The sequence below is a fragment of the Delphinapterus leucas genome, chromosome 4, assembly GCF_059928025.1.
Source record: "Delphinapterus leucas isolate spDelLeu-1000000601 "Yukka" chromosome 4, BTC_Dleu_Yukka2, whole genome shotgun sequence".
Classification (NCBI taxonomy): domain Eukaryota; kingdom Metazoa; phylum Chordata; class Mammalia; order Artiodactyla; family Monodontidae; genus Delphinapterus; species Delphinapterus leucas.
In genome coordinates this window covers 14,033,046-14,048,699 of record NC_143132.1, presented here as the reverse complement: position 1 = coordinate 14,048,699, position 15,654 = coordinate 14,033,046, and the positions used below count along the sequence as shown (strand labels likewise).

The 15,654-nt window shown below is 38.6% G+C and overlaps 1 protein-coding gene across 1 annotated transcript; it reads right to left on the bottom strand.

Moving 5' to 3' along the window:
* Positions 1–10,655: 10,655 nt before the first annotated feature.
* KRTAP11-1 (keratin associated protein 11-1) lies at positions 10,656–11,616 on the bottom strand. The gene has a single exon (XM_022574256.2). The coding sequence runs from the start codon at positions 11,145–11,147 to the stop codon at positions 10,656–10,658; it is 492 nt and encodes a 163-aa protein (XP_022429964.1). The 5' UTR covers positions 11,148–11,616.
* Positions 11,617–15,654: the final 4,038 nt, after the last annotated feature.

The following is a 15,654-nucleotide window of genomic DNA, read 5'->3' as shown; positions in this document are numbered from 1 at the left end:
CTAAACCCACCCAGCACCCCTACTCCCTTAACTAACTGGGCCTTGTGAATTCATCTATTCTTTAAGACCCAATTCAAATTATTTTCCTCTGAAAACCCTCCCATATGTCTCCACCCATAGCAAAATTGGTCCTACTAATCCTCTAGATCCACAGCACTTTATCTATGTTTCCCTACTAAGGCACTTATTTGACGTTAGTTGGGTGTTTATATATCTGCTTCCCTGCTATATTAGAATCTTCATAAGAAAGAGAGACTGTCCAATTACCAACATATGTTCAATAAATATTAGCTGGGTAAATGAATGCTTAACTGAACAGTTTACACTATAAGGTCATTCTAGTGTCCCCAATTTTAAATGTGTAAATGAAACCTCAAGAGTTCCCAGAAACTCCCTTTTCAATACGATGTCTCCTGAGGCCATCTTATGCATCTCCTCTCAGGGGGATATGCAAAGTTAGGGGATAAAATGAGAAAATAAAGCCATCAAATAAGAAATAAAGAAGGAAGGAATAGAAGGAGAATCTAATCAAAATTCTAAAACATCAATCTTTCCTATGATCTCGAAGAGACTAGTCAGAAGCTTTGAAAAATCACTCATTTGATAGGTTCTGCACAGAACTAAGTTCTCTGGGGAAAAATAAAGAGAATCAAAAAACTACTCTAAAATACTAAAAGTTTTTGGTTGTTTTGCAATGGCTTTATTTGGCATTCAAATGTCACATCTCACTTTGAAAGACCCAAACTACCCATGAAAAGATTACACAGCTCAGTCAGCACTATTCACTCATAAATGTAGTTTGCCTTTTCATTGCACCAGAGGTATGAGCAGCCTCAAATAATTCTGTTGAGAGCCACTCGTATAAGACACGGCCTAGACGTGTTAATTTAACAGTACATATGGAACACTGGAAGTTGGCGGACTTAACTTTAAATTGGAGAAGAATTGGATCAGCCAGACTCTCTGACCCTTCATATTACAAAATGCAGAACAGGAAACAATTCAATAATCCATCAAAATTACGCGGTACAGGCTCTTCAGCAAGTCATATGGATATTTCTATTCTTCTTAAAATTCATGCAACCTTCTTGGTCTTCTCATCCTTCTCTCTTTTTTTTTTTAACATCGTTATTGGAGTATAATTGCTTTACAATGGTGTGTTAGTTTCTGCTTTATAACAACGTGAATCAGTTATACATATACATATGGTCCCATATCTCTCATCCTTCTCTTATATTAGAGAAAGAATGGAATACATCTTGCAGGCTGCTTTCTCTGAGTCAACTAACACTGCTCTTCATTAGTGTTCTACAAGATACATTGCACAGAATGATAGTCCCACTATATGCTCCAAGATGAAGGGGTTTCATGGTTAAAACAGTAAAAGAAGATAGATAGATAGATAGATAGATAGATGATAGATGGATGAACATTTGAATACTATGTCTCTGTAGCCGAGAATCACAGTACATAGTAGCAATATTAAGAATCTGAGAGGAGTGAGAAAGCAAATCATGTAAAATGAATTGGACCTGAACTTTTCAAACATTTACCCTATGGAACTCCTTCTTTCCATTCCAAAATTAGTATAACATCAAACAAGACTTCTGCAGAATTTTACAGATGAAATACAGAATCCCAGATACATTTGAATTTCAAATAAACAACAAATTTTTGTCAACAAATACTTGTCTCAACTGGGACATACCTATAATTTTAAAAAAAGACTTCAGAGACTAAGACTACTAGTAGTGAGAATTAGACACAGTAGAGGATGAGGGTAGGGAACATGTCTTGAGTCGACAAAGAGAACAAGAGATTGGTTGTGAGAGATAGGGCTCGGTAGAATCTTCAACTAGAACAGCCTACCACTTTGCAGGTGGTGAGTTGTATGCCAGCTTAGCCTCACTGCCCCATCATGTGTCCTGAGGACCGCTGGCGGTGGGGGGTGGGGGGGCGTGTCCAACAGGACAGGATGGACATCAGGAGGGGTGGTCAGGCCTCTGTTGTTAGAGAGCCAGCTAAGTCCTCTAGAGAAAAGAGTAGTTCCCTAAGTGCATCCTGCGTAAGGTTGCCAGATTTAACAAATAAAAATAAAGGACTACCAGTTACATTTGAATTTCAAATAAACTACCAATCATTTTTTGCTGAATGAAAAAGGTTTATGGGCCCCTTGTAAAGAATATAGAATCTGACAGTGGTGACATAGCATGTGATACTCCTGGACAGACTACATGCAGAGCAACTCGTCAAGAAATGAGAGCGAATAAGGAGCTGCAGTATCTGAATTGTGCGACCTGCATATCTCTATTAAAAAAAAAACACTCAATTAAACATCATTTAGTGGTTCCGTCACTGACTATGTTTATTGGACAAACAAGTCACTCCTGTCCTATTTCCTCATCTGTCAAATGAGGGAGTCATATAAATTGACCTCTAAAGTCTCTTCCAGCACTAATATCTTACAAAAGATATTGTTACAGGCTTCCCTGGTGGTGCAGTGGTTGAGGGTCCGCCTGCCGATGCAGGGGACATGGGTTCGTGCCCCGGTCCGGGAAAATCCCACATGCCGCAGAGCGGCTGGGCCCGTAAGCCATGGCCGCTGAGCCTGCGCGTCCGGAGCCTGTGCTCCGCAACGGGAGAGGCCACAACAGTGAGAGGCCCACGTACCGCAAAAAGAAAAAAAAATATATTGTTACACAATGAAAATAGCAGTCAGAATGGAGGACTCCATCATTCAAGAAGATATTATGTGCCTTATGTTTACTAGGTGGAAATATAACATTATGCGTCTGCGTTTCATTTACAGAGATGTTGGCTGGTCAATTCCCATTTTGCTTCGTTAGAAATATCTAAATAATTCCCAGTCCTTGTAGACATTACCAGAATTATTTACATCTCAACCATGTAGAAGTATTTTCCTTGAGTTTAAAAAATAACAACTCTTAGAAAGTTAGATCCTTCAATGCTGTGAGCAGCCCATGAAGTGTTAGATTAGTGCCTAAGTGAATCCCTTCTCATATATTCTGCTTCCTAAAACAGAGCTCCTTTCGTGGACGGATACAAATAGAAATCTAATTCAGATTCATCCACCAGGTTCAGAGTGCCCACCATGAGTCAGATCTTTATATTATACTGTCATTCCTTTTTCAATTTTTTTTATTTTTATACAATTTTAAAAGTTACTTTCCATTTACAGTTATTAAAAAATATTAGCTATATTCCCCGTGTTGTAAAATACATCCTTGAGCCTATCTTACACCAAATAGTATATACCTCCTGCTTTTCCACCCTTCTCTTGCCCCTCCCTGCCCCCACCGGTAATCACTAATTTGTTCTCTATATCTGTGAGTCTGCTTCTTTTTTGCTATATTCCCTAGTTTGCTGTATTTTTTAGATTCTTCATTTTAAGTGATATCATACCATATTTGTCTTTCTCTGATTTATTTCATGTATGTGCTCTTCGATCTTACAACCACATTATGAAACATTGCAGACACAGGCTTGCTGTTCACCAAACTCATTTTCTTTTCTCTTCCTCTTTTGCCTGCATCTAGATCATATGAGCCAGTTCTTTGCACTTAAGTGTGACCATATGACTGGGAACTTGACATTGAAAAGTGGGCAGAAGCAATGCATGCCACTTCCAAGGCTGGCCCATAAAAACTCCCCACCTGTAATCCCACACTCTTTACCCCTCTGTAGCCACATTAGAAGCCTTGGTTAGAAAAGTCACAAGATAGAAAGTGCCTATGTTTCCAAATCAGCTGTTGTAGAAGAGCTACCCACTGCTTAGGAACACCCATTCAAGACTGGGGATGAACAGGAAATAAACTCCTATTGTGTTCTGTTGAAACTGTTGAAACTATGCAGTAATGAGCATCACCTTAGTTAATACTTGAAGATAGAATTATTATAGCCATTTTACACATGAGGGAACAGAGGCTGTGAGAGATCAAACCACTTAACATCAATGTAGTAGAACTGAATTTATCACCAGACTTAGCCCCAAGTCCTGTGATTTTTCTAGAAGAGAGCTGCTGCTCTTCCAAAATTTCTGATTTCCAGAAGTACATTATATATGCTTTTTAGACCATTTTCAGGCTTTTCTTTAAAAAAAGAAATTTTCCAAACCCTTTCCAGTATGCTGACATAAGGGAAGAGTCAGTGAATTAATATCTTGCTAAGGGCTACCAGAAGAACTGAGTTCTGTCCTAATTTTAATCAAATCAATTTGAAAATGAATGCACCTCTTAATCCTGGGATTTATAACTATAGCTTTTGTCCAGGGAGTAAGTTTTAAGGTAAAGTAGCTTTACTTTCTGGTGAGTTTTATTTCCATATTTCATTATCTACTATGGAAAAGAGAAGAATGCAAAGATTATTGAACACATTAATTTTTAATATGATTTCTGGTCTCTCAGCAATCTTTTACCTTTTCATAAATGTATAGTTGCATGAATCTGATTGGTAAAAAAGACACAGCAACATAGACCATGACTATACCTGTTTACCAAGTCTACTTTAATCAAAAGAAGAATTCTGGGAAAATGTAGAAATGAAGAAAAAGTGTTGTTCTTGTAATTAACCCAATTAAGCTCCCCAAATCCATAAAATGTAATGTTTCCATACCTATCTTTATGAAAACCCAGAACAGTTTGGTGACAACCTTTCTGTGAGAAAATCACTACAATCTTTTTTGAAAAACTATTTCTTCTCTTTAGGATTATTACTCACATTTATTTCTTCCAATAAATTTTAAGGTGCATGTAATGGTTAATTTTATGTGTCAACTTGGCTGGACCACAGTGCCTAGATATTTGGTCAAGCATTATTCTGGTACCTCTATGAGGGTGTTTTGGATGAGATTAAGATTTAAATCAGTGGACACTGAGCAAAGCAGATTACTCTCCATAACATGGGTGGGCCTCATCCAATCAGTTGAAGACTGAATAGAATAAAAGATTGACCTCCCCCAAGCAAGAAGGAATTCTGCCAGCAGATAGCCTTTGGACTTGAACTGTATTATCTGTTCTTCTCTGTGTATCCATCCTGATGACCCACCCTTCAGAGACTGGTTTTACCAGCCTCCATAATCCAATAAACCCATTCCTTAAAATAATCTCTCTTGCTCTCTCCCTTCTCCCCTTCTCTCTCTCTGTCTCTTTATTTCTACACACATACATCCTATTGGTTCTGTTTCTCTGTACTATTATTAATTAGACTTTCAATTATTGAAATAAATAAGAACTTAAAAATTCAAAAATTATAGTCTTCTTATATTTATTTACATTTATTAAATACTCTTCTGGGAATTATGAATGTCACACCAGCAAGTCTTAACAGCATTCATCAGGTAATGAACATGTTTTGATATTTTTGAGTGGAAAAGTGACATTATCAGATTTATGGGTTAGGTTGTGCCTCCTACAAATTCATATGTTGAAGTCCTAAGCCCCAGTATCTCATAATGTGACCTTGCTGGGAAGTAAGGTTTTCTGCAGATAGAATTAGTGAAGATGAGGTCATTCTTGAGTTGGGTATGTCACTAGTTCAATATGACTGACGTCCTTATAAAAAGAGAAAATTTGGACACGACATGAACACACACACAGGGAGAATATGGCACGTGAAGATGAAGGCAGAGTTCAGGGTGATGCTTCTACAAGCCAAGGAACACCAAAGATTGTCAGCAGCCACCAGAAGCTCGGGGTGAGGCATGCGACAGTTTCTTTCTCACAGTCCTCAGAAGGAATGGACCTCGCTAACACCTTGATCTCAGACTTCCATCCTTCAGAAATTTGAGACAACAAAATTCTGTTGTTTAAGCCACCCAGTTTGTGATCTTTTGTTACAGCAGCCCTAGCAAACTAATACAGATAGATCTGAGAGTGCTGTACAGAAAGGGAAGAATGACACTTATATCACATAGGAGCTAATCACAATACTCTAGTGAAAGGCAATGAGTTCCCACAATAGGTAAGACTAGAGGAAATGCTAAGAAAAAGACATAAAGAATTGTTATGGTAGAATGAATTAAATGTGTGAAGTTAGGGGGAAGAAGAGTGAAAAACAATGACGATTTCAATTCTAGGTGACTTGGAAGATGGTGGCAGCATTAATCAAGAGGTAAAAATCAATATGACGAGAAGTTTTAGCAAAAGAATATTTCATTTTAGTGAAACGGCCTTCTCTACGATTATGCAATTGATGTGTTCCTAAGAACACTTGCATTAACATGCTTAATGGAGGGAAAAGAGAGTTTACGGGCTTGACTTTCAGGCCCAAAAAGATACACTTTTTTATGTAGGAATTTCAGTAATAAATTCCAAAATAAATTTACACAAAGATAAATGATGGTTGTAAGTATATGGCTATGAAACCTACACATTTCTAAACAAGTCCTACCCTTGACTACCCTTGACTACCCCCAGCTCTGCTCCAGAGTAATCACTTGTCTTTATTACAGGCGTTAAGACTATCATTATCACAATTTTTATACTAGATTGTCACTTTGATCATCCATTTTTATAATAAAGCACAGAACAACTTACACAAAGCAATTGTGTTTGCTTATAATAGATTCTCACCTGTGCTGATGGGAGCTTGTTCCCAATCCTAACTGCTTTATAATCTGAAGTGTGCAATACAAACCCTGATTAATAAATCACATCCCTGATTAATAAGTTACACTACGGCCAATTTGAGTTTTGAAAATTTCTTTGAATTTGATTATAAGACATCTTTTTGGAAATGCCCATAAGGCAGTTAAATATAGGAAAGTGGAGTATATGAAAGAAGTTGGATCTTAATCAGTGAAGACCTCATTTTCATAAAAGCTACACGATGCCCTCTAGATATGGGACCATTTATAAATTCCTAAGCACAAGCTGTAGCTTCCTAAAAATAAAAAGAGGCGGAGTGATATTTACCAAGACGAAGGTCAAATTGCAGAGCCCACCTTTACCGAAGGCAGAGGGCAACTGTAGAGGGCACCAGTCTGGGTCTCCACCCCAATGTGCCAACCATTCATTCTTGCCATTCAGTTGGTTATCAGTACATTCCCTTGAGTCTCACAAGCTTTCTGACTCCCAGGGTTTTTTTTTAATGATTAAAACTTTTTAAAAATTTTTATTGGAGTATAGTAGATTCACAATGTTGTGTTACTTTCTGCTATACAGCAAAGTGAATCAGTTATACATATACATATATCCCTCTTTTCTAGATGCTTCTCCCATATAGGTCATTACAGAGTATTGAGCAGAGTTTCCTGTGCTCTACAGTAGGTCCTTATTAGCAGCCTATTTTACACATAGTAGTGTGTATATGTCAATCCCAATCTCCCAATCTATCCCTCCCCCCTTTCCCCCCGGTAACCATAAGATTGTTTTCTACATCTGTAACTCTATTTCTCTTTTGTAAATAAGTTCATTTGTACCATTTTTAAAGTCAAATTCCAGAGGCTGGTTATATGAATTTTCAGCTTTTACTGTAGTTGTATTATTTTAAGAAGCATCATATAAGAGAAAAGGGTAGAAAATTTTACCTTTTTAGAGAATTTATGGGATATAGCACTTTGGTAAGCACTTACAAGCATTTGTAGGGAAAAGTCAAAGCACATGGAATCCCTAAGTGGAAGATACAGAGGAAAATATAAAAGATCTAGAGATATTGCTCTACATAACTAAGCTATGAACTCCATGAGGAGCAGAAGTCACAACCATATAACCAGTACCCAGCAAAGAAGCTGGAACGTTAGAGGTACCCTAACGTTTGTGGAAGGAAAGGAGAGAGGAAGGGAGGAAGGAAAGGAGGGAGTGATTTGGTTTTGAGTTGAATGTGATAATGTCCCAGGGACAAGGGCCAAGGAAATTCTTTATGTCTAAAATTTAATTTTGAGTTGTTTTCATCACTAAAGTATAAGTATCATCTATGCATCCAGACTTTCAGTAAAGTCTGTTCGATACACAAATGCCTGTGTAAGTAGATTTTGTGGAAATCAAGGAGAGGAAACAGTGCTATGGTGTCTGAATCATTACAGTCTGAACAGAAACAGAGTATAGACTAGGAAGAAGATCAATAAAATGAACTAATTCTTCTAAAGTAAAAGTTCAGAGCCAGAGAAGATTAGGAAATAAAACAGTAAGTCACCATCCTCCAACCTCTCCGCCCTTGGATTCCTCAGCAATGCTAGGAGTAGCCAGGATTCCCACCAAAGAAGAAAAATGGTGAAAGCCAATTTCACTTCAATATCAAATGACAGGATGCCTCAGTGATACATGGGATGCACACTTATTGTCTCAGTTTATTCCTGAAACAGAGGCATACGATGATATCATTATCTTTGTTTTACAGATGAGCTAAAGTTTAGGGAGCTTAACAAACATGCAGCCAAGGGGCGGAAACCAGGATTTGAACCAAAGTCCCTTGAACTGCTTCCCCACAGCTACAGACTATTACATACAAGACATATTTCTGGGTCCTAGACCAAGAAGAGAAAGAAATCATCATTGCTCTATCTCTTAAAAGACTGTCCTCAAAGACAAACTTTGCAATTTTACAATTTATTATGAAATAAAGCAAAGAATGGAGAGAACTTTCAAAGTTCAAGTACAAATAGAATAGCTCTAATAGCAAAATAGATGATTCCCCAAACAGAAATAAAAGCAAGGAAATAGCTTGGCAGGATACCTACAATACTCTTGGATGTTCACACCATCACAATAAATAGCCCAAGCAAAAGTTCACTCATCTCAGTCTATAAAATCTATGTTATTAAATATTGCTGCTACATGAATCTTAAAGATGATTAGCTGTCTAAAGAAAAAGAAAAAAAAGGTATCTCTGTTCTAGTAATTTTTACTGAAAACTGGAAAGCTGAAGAAAAAAACATAAGCAAAAGAATTATTAATGATGTGTAAGCCTCTGAAAAACTTCAGATTTTCCAAATCATATGTGAAGTGACTGAAATAAACAATGTGAGAGTTCAGTAAATGACAGCTTTGAACGGGCCATCTAGGGTTCTCCTTGTGATTTCCATTATAGAGTAAACCAGAGCATTTCTGAAAGCCAGGGTGTTATTTTTAAAAAGAAGAGTCATGAAACCAATGTATAGTAAAAGCTATGACTTGCTTTAATGAGATAGTACAGTGAGTCACACATACTAACATTTCTTTGATTAGAGGGAACATTTCTTCTAAGAGTAGAGTCAGTAATAGGAAGAAATGAAAATTTTCCCTCCAGAAATTGTCCATACGTTTTGCCTTTCTGAAAAACTGTTAGTGAAATAAGAAAAACATTTTGTGCTGACAAAAGAAGTGGATGGTCAGATTCTCCACAAGGCACTAAGCACCTCTGTTATGAGAAAAGGCACCCATTGCTCCTGGCAGGCACACCTCATGTGCCTCCATTTTCTGTAAAAAAAAAAAAAAAAAAAATTCTTTACTGTTTGTCCTTGAGCAACTCTGAAAAGAAAATATAGAGATGTGTTTCTGGACATAACAGAGAATGAGGACAAAAGGAAACCAACTGGCGGTCAGTTCTCACTTTCTAAAAAAGGCAGAAGGAGTTAGCATGTTGACCACCAGTCCAGATGGCTTGTTTTATCTGCATGTGGGCTCCAATTGAAAGCAAGCACAAAATAAGGCTCTAAGTATTAAAATAAACCAACATGTGTTTGAAATTTGTTTTTAAGTCTTCCCTGCCCAGATTAACTAAAACGCAGAACTTTAGTTTACTCAGAACATGTTTGGGGGTCTACCAATACACAGCAGCAAGTGAGGGAACTAGAAAGCTACAGCCACCTTTTTGATGCCATAAATCTCAGGGCCTAGAAACTGACTTCTTCATCCTTCCTCATTCTCCCTGCCTCCCATCTAATCATGGAGGGATCCTTTGCAAAGTTTTCCACTGTGGTCCTCTGATGAAGTAAGACTCTGAACCTCTAACTGACTCCATTGTCCCCTTCGTTGTACAATTCCCCAAACTACCTGGTTTCTCAGGTAACATTTCTTTGTCCTGCATGGAAATTATTCTGCAAGCCCATAAAAAAATGGGGGAAATATATAGGACTATTCACTCTACTTGAGTACATGTCCAAAGACTCTCTAACCAAGTAAAATATAAGATAATCCCTTGCTTGTCATTAAACACAGTGACTGAACCCATACTGCATTCTTGGAAAAGAAAATCAGACCCTAATCAGCAAAGAATGATTCACAGACAGCAAAAATTCTTGCAAATAAAGAACTCTCCTGAGACGTACATTTGCAATGCCAAGTAATTAAGGTTTATTGAGAAATACAGAGAGAAACAAGTTCCCTTTTTCTGAGGCACAAAAACAAGCCAGAAGACAAAGCAGCTAGGTCAAAACATGTCAAAGCCATTAGAGACTGGGGCATGGGTGATAAGTTTCTGTAAACATCCAGAGGTATACGTGCCACCAGTGATCAAACCCTTAAAACAAGATTGGTGCTGGCCAGAAAAACGTTAGATTGCCAAAGTCAGCTTATTCAAGCCTGGCAGCCAGCAATCAGACAGTTAGAACAGGGGGTCAGCAATGAAGAGTTATTCAGGGACAGGCAGCTTGTTGGAAGATCCTGGAAACACAGCTGGCAGGTCATGGAGTCTTGATTCGTTCACAGGCCCCTGCAAACTCAGCAAATTCTTCGGCAGCTGGACACGCAGGACTGCTGGTACATCCTGGAGACCCCGCAGGCTGGTTGGCAGATGGTGGAGACTCCTCCCACTGGCTGGCAGACAGTGGAGACACTTTTCACTGGTTGGCACACAGTAGAGATGCCGCCCAGGGGCTGACAGCCACTGGAGACAAAGGTGAGCGGCCGGCTGCAGGGAGTTGAGCAGGGATTGGAGACACAAGTGGTCTTCCGAGAGCAGGTCACCTGGACAGGGCTGGAGACACAAGGAGTTGGCTGGTAGCAGGTTGGCTGGCAAGCAGTGGGCTCGCAGCAGGTCTTCTGACAGTGGTCCAGGAGCCAGGAGCCAGTTTGGAAGGAGCTGGGCAAATAGATGCCACTCAGGCAGTCGACATCCGGGGTAGAAACTGTGGCAACTGGGGCCACTGGCACAGTGTATTGTCCTCCAATCAGCCTGGAAGAGAGTTTGTTTGTGGAGCAGTTGTAGGACATGGTGTCGGACGGAGAGATGTGAGTAACTTGCAGAAACTGGCTCCTGAACTGTAAATGCCACTTCAGGCTCCCGAGCTTTTATATATCCTTGCTGGTGGGTGGGGCTCCCACCCTGGTCTTCCTGGCTTCCTTGGCTCACACTGGCTTGCCTTAGAACATCTTGTGACTCTCCAGGTTAATTGTCTCTTGAGAAGACTTCATCCTCATAAAGAAAGTTTAGTAGTTTGGTAACTAAATCATAGGCTTCTGAACTGTACTTAGTCCCAGGATTAAGAAGGTTGGTTGACAGCTTCAAAGTTATTGGTCATCCCAGCCCACACTTCATCCTTCATTCATTTTGCTTGGATACAATGAGTGTCCATCTGACAGTAACATCAAACATGCCACCATTCCACCATGACACTCTCTCCCTTCTGACTGGAACTAATTACACACCCACACGGAGTTTGGGTTGTTGTTGATACTTAATGTTTTAGGCATAACTTAATCAGCCACCCTCCCATAGCTACCGGAGCTTCTAATGAACAAGGAACATTCTTGAATATGCTTCAAAATGACAATGACAACACCTGTCAGGAAAAAGGACACAAAGACATATCCAGAGTACAAACTGGCTTGGAAAATCAATTAGGTGATCAGAGCAAGATGCCCGTAGGAAGGTTAGAGGGCAGTGGGACTCACCTTTTACGTCCAAGCAGCAAAGCAAATCGGAAGCTAATTAAGTGGGACTGCATTTGTAGCCAAGTTTCTTTCTAAATAAATTGGATGAGCTTTATTCCTAAAATGTTTAATCTTGTAACAATGGATAAGAGTGGCTCATAACACTCATCAATATGCCAGTGGAACAGGCTTAGTTAATTTTTTAAATTATTATAACGTTAATTTGAAAGGGTAGGGTGTCTTTCTCCCAAGATGCTCAATATATTCAAAAGATATTTATTTTCACACAAAAACGTAAGATAGGATGCACTTTTATTATGAACAAACCAAAGGCTCTTTAAGGTCACTGTCTCCATCAAGGATAAGGGAAGGAGAAAGTGGGAGAAAGCAGGCTGTTTTTTTGTGGGGTTTTTTGTTTTTGTTTTTTTTTCTGTTAATCTAACAAAGTAAGTTTATTGGATTTAATGCAGTTTGAGAGAATACCATTTTAAAGATAATAGTGTGTTAAAAAGAAAAATACATTGAAGATATTTATAGGATTTTAGGGTCTGGGTAGGAATTTTAAAACATTCTATACCTGGTGGACATTTGTATATCTTTCTTGGAAAAATATTTATTCTAGTCCTCTGACCAATTTTTAATAAAATTATCTTTTTCTTTGCTATTGATATGTATCAGTTTCTTATAAATTTTAGATATTAATTCCTTATCAGACATATGGTTTGCAAATATTTTCTCCCAATCCATAGGTTAGCTTTTCATTGTGTTGATATTTTCTTTTTCTGTGTAGATGCTTGTTCATTTGATGTGGTCCCACTTGTTTGTTTTTGCTTTTTTTGCTTGTGCTTTTTTTTTTTTTACATCTTTATTGGAGTACAAATGCTTTACAATGGTGTGTTAGTTTCTGCTTTATAACAAAGTGAATCAGTTATACATATACATATGTTCCCATATCTCTTCCCTCTTGCATCTCCCTCCCTCCCACCCTCTCTATCCCACCCCTCTAGGTGGTCACAAAGCACCGAGCTGATCTCCCTGCGCTATGCAGCTGCTTCCAACTAGCTATCATTTTACATTTGGTAGCGTATATATGTCCATGCCACTCTCTCACTTTGTCACAGCTTTCCCTTCCCCCTCCCCATATCCTCAAGTCCATTCTCTAGTAGGTCTGTGTCTTTATTCCCATCTTACCCCTAGGTTCTTCATGACATTATTTTTTTCTTAGATTCCATATATATGTGTTAGCATACGATATTTGTCTTTCTCTTTCTGACTTACTTCACTCTGTATGACAGACTCTAGGTCCATCTGCCTCACTACAAATAACTCAATTTCATTTCTTTTCATAGCTGAATAATATTCCATTGTATATATGTGCCACATCTTCTTTATCCATTCATCCGTTGATGGACCCTTAGGTTGCTTCCATGTCCTGACTATTGTAAATAGAGCTGCAATGAACATTTTGGTACATGACTCTTTTTGAAATATGGTTTTCTCAGGGTATATGCCCAGTAGTGGGATTGCTGTGTCATATGGTAGTTCTATTTGTAGTTTTTTAAGGAACCTCCAACTCTTCTCCATAGAGCCTGTACCAATTCACATTCCCACCAGCAATGCAAGAGTGTTCCCTTTTCTCCACACCCTCTCCAGCATTTATTGTTTCTAGATTTTTTGATGATGGCCATTCTGACTGGTGTGAGATGATATCTCATTGTAGTTTTGATTTGCATTTCTCTAATGATTAATAATGTTGAGCATTCTTTCATCTGTTTCTTGGAAATCTGTATATCTTCTTTGGAGAAATGCCTATTTAGGTCTTCTGCCCATTTTTGGATTCGGTTGTTTGTTTTTTTGTTATTGAGCTCCATGAGCTGCTTGTAAATTTTGGACATTAATCTTTTGTCAGTTGCTTCATTTGTAAATATTTTGTCCCATTCTGAGGGTTGTCTTTTGGTCTTGTTTATGGTTTCCTTTGCTGTGCAAAAGCTTTTAAGTTTCATTAGGTCCCATTTGTTTATTTTTGTTTTTATTTCCATTTCTCTAGGAGGTGGGTCAAAAAGGATCATGCTGTGATTTATGTCATAGAGTGTTCTGCCTATGTTTTCCTCTAAGAGTTTGATACTTTCTGGCCTTACATTTAGGTCTTTAATCCATTTTGAGTTTATTTTTATGTATGGTGTTAGGGAGTGTTCTAATCTCATACTTTTACATATACCTGTCCAGTTTTCCCAGAACCACTTATTGAAGAGGCTGTCCTTTCTCCACGGTACATTCCTGCCTCCTTTATCAAAGATAAGGTGACCCAGCTTCCCTGGTGGCGCAGTGCTTGAGAGTCTGCCTGCCGATGCAGGGGACATGGGTTCGTGCCCCCGTCTGGGAAGATCCCAAATGCCATGGAGCAGCTGGGCCTGTGAGCCCTGGCCACTGAGCCTACGCGTCTGGAGCCTGTGCTCCACAACGGGAGAGGCCACAACAGTGAGAGACAAGCGTACTGCCGAAAAAAAAAAAGATAAGGTGACCATATGGGCGTGGGTTTATCTCTGGGCTTTCTATCCTATTCCATTGATCTATATTTCTGGTTTTGTGCCAGTACCATACTGTCTTGATTACTGTAGTTTTGTAGTATAGTCTGAAGTCAGGGAGCCTGATTCTTCCAGCTCCGTTTGTCATTCTCAAGATTGCTTTGGCTATTCGGGGTCTTTTGTGTTTCCATACAAATTGTGAAATTTTTTGTTCTTCTTCTGTGAAAAATGCCAGTGGTAGTTTGATAGGGATTGCATTGAATCTGTAGATTGCTTTGGGTAGTAGAGTCATTTTCACAATGTTGATTCTTCCAATCCAAGAACATGGGGTGTCTCTCCATCTATTTGTATCATCTTTAATTTCTTTCATCAGTGTCTTATAGTTTTCTGCATACAGGTCTTTTGTCTCCTTAGGTAGGTTTATTCCTAGATATTTTATTCTTTTTGTTGCAATGGTAAATGGGAGTGTTTTCTTAATTTAACTTTCAGATTTTTCATCATTAGTGTATAGGAATGCCAGAAATTTCTGTGCATTAATTTTTTATCCTGCTACTTTACCAAATTCATTGAGTAGCTCTAGTAGTTTTCTGGTAGCATCCTTATGACTCTCTATGTATAGTATCATGTCATCTGCAAACAGTGACAGCTTTACTTCTTCTGTTCTGATTTGGATTCCTTTAACTTCCTTTTCTTCTCTGATTGCTGTGGCTAAAACTTCCAAATCTATGTTGAATAAGAGTGGTGAGAGTGGGCAACCTTACCTTGTTCCTGATCTTAGTGGAAATGCTTTCATTTTTTCACCATTGAGGACGATGTTGTCTGTGGGTTTGTCATATATGACCTTTATTATGTTGAGGAAAGTTTCCTCTATGCCTACTTTCTGCAGGGCTTTTATCATAAATGGGTGTTGAATTTTGTCACAAGCTTTCTCTGCATCTATTGAGATGATCATATGTTTTTTCTCCTTCAATTTGTTAATATAGTGTTTCACGTTGATTGATTTGCGTATATTGAAGAATCCTTGTATTCCTGGGATAAACCCCACTTGATCATGGTGTATGACCCTTTTAATGTGCTGTTGGATTCTGTTTGCTAGTATTTTGTTGAGGATTTTTGCAACTATGTTCATCAGTGATATTGGCCTGTAGTTTTCTTTCTTTGTGACATCCTTGTCTGGTTTAGGTATCACGGTGATGGTGGCCTCATAGAATGAGTTTGGGAGAGTTTCCCCCTCTGCTATAATTTGGAAGAGTCCAGTAGGATAGGTGTTAGCTCTTCTCTAAATATTTCATATAATTCACCGGTGAAGCCATCTGGTCCTG

Coding starts and splice junctions, on each gene's coding strand:
- KRTAP11-1 (XM_022574256.2), bottom strand. CDS start 11,147: ATGTCCTACAACTGCTCCACAAACAAACTCTCTTCCAGGCTGATTGGA.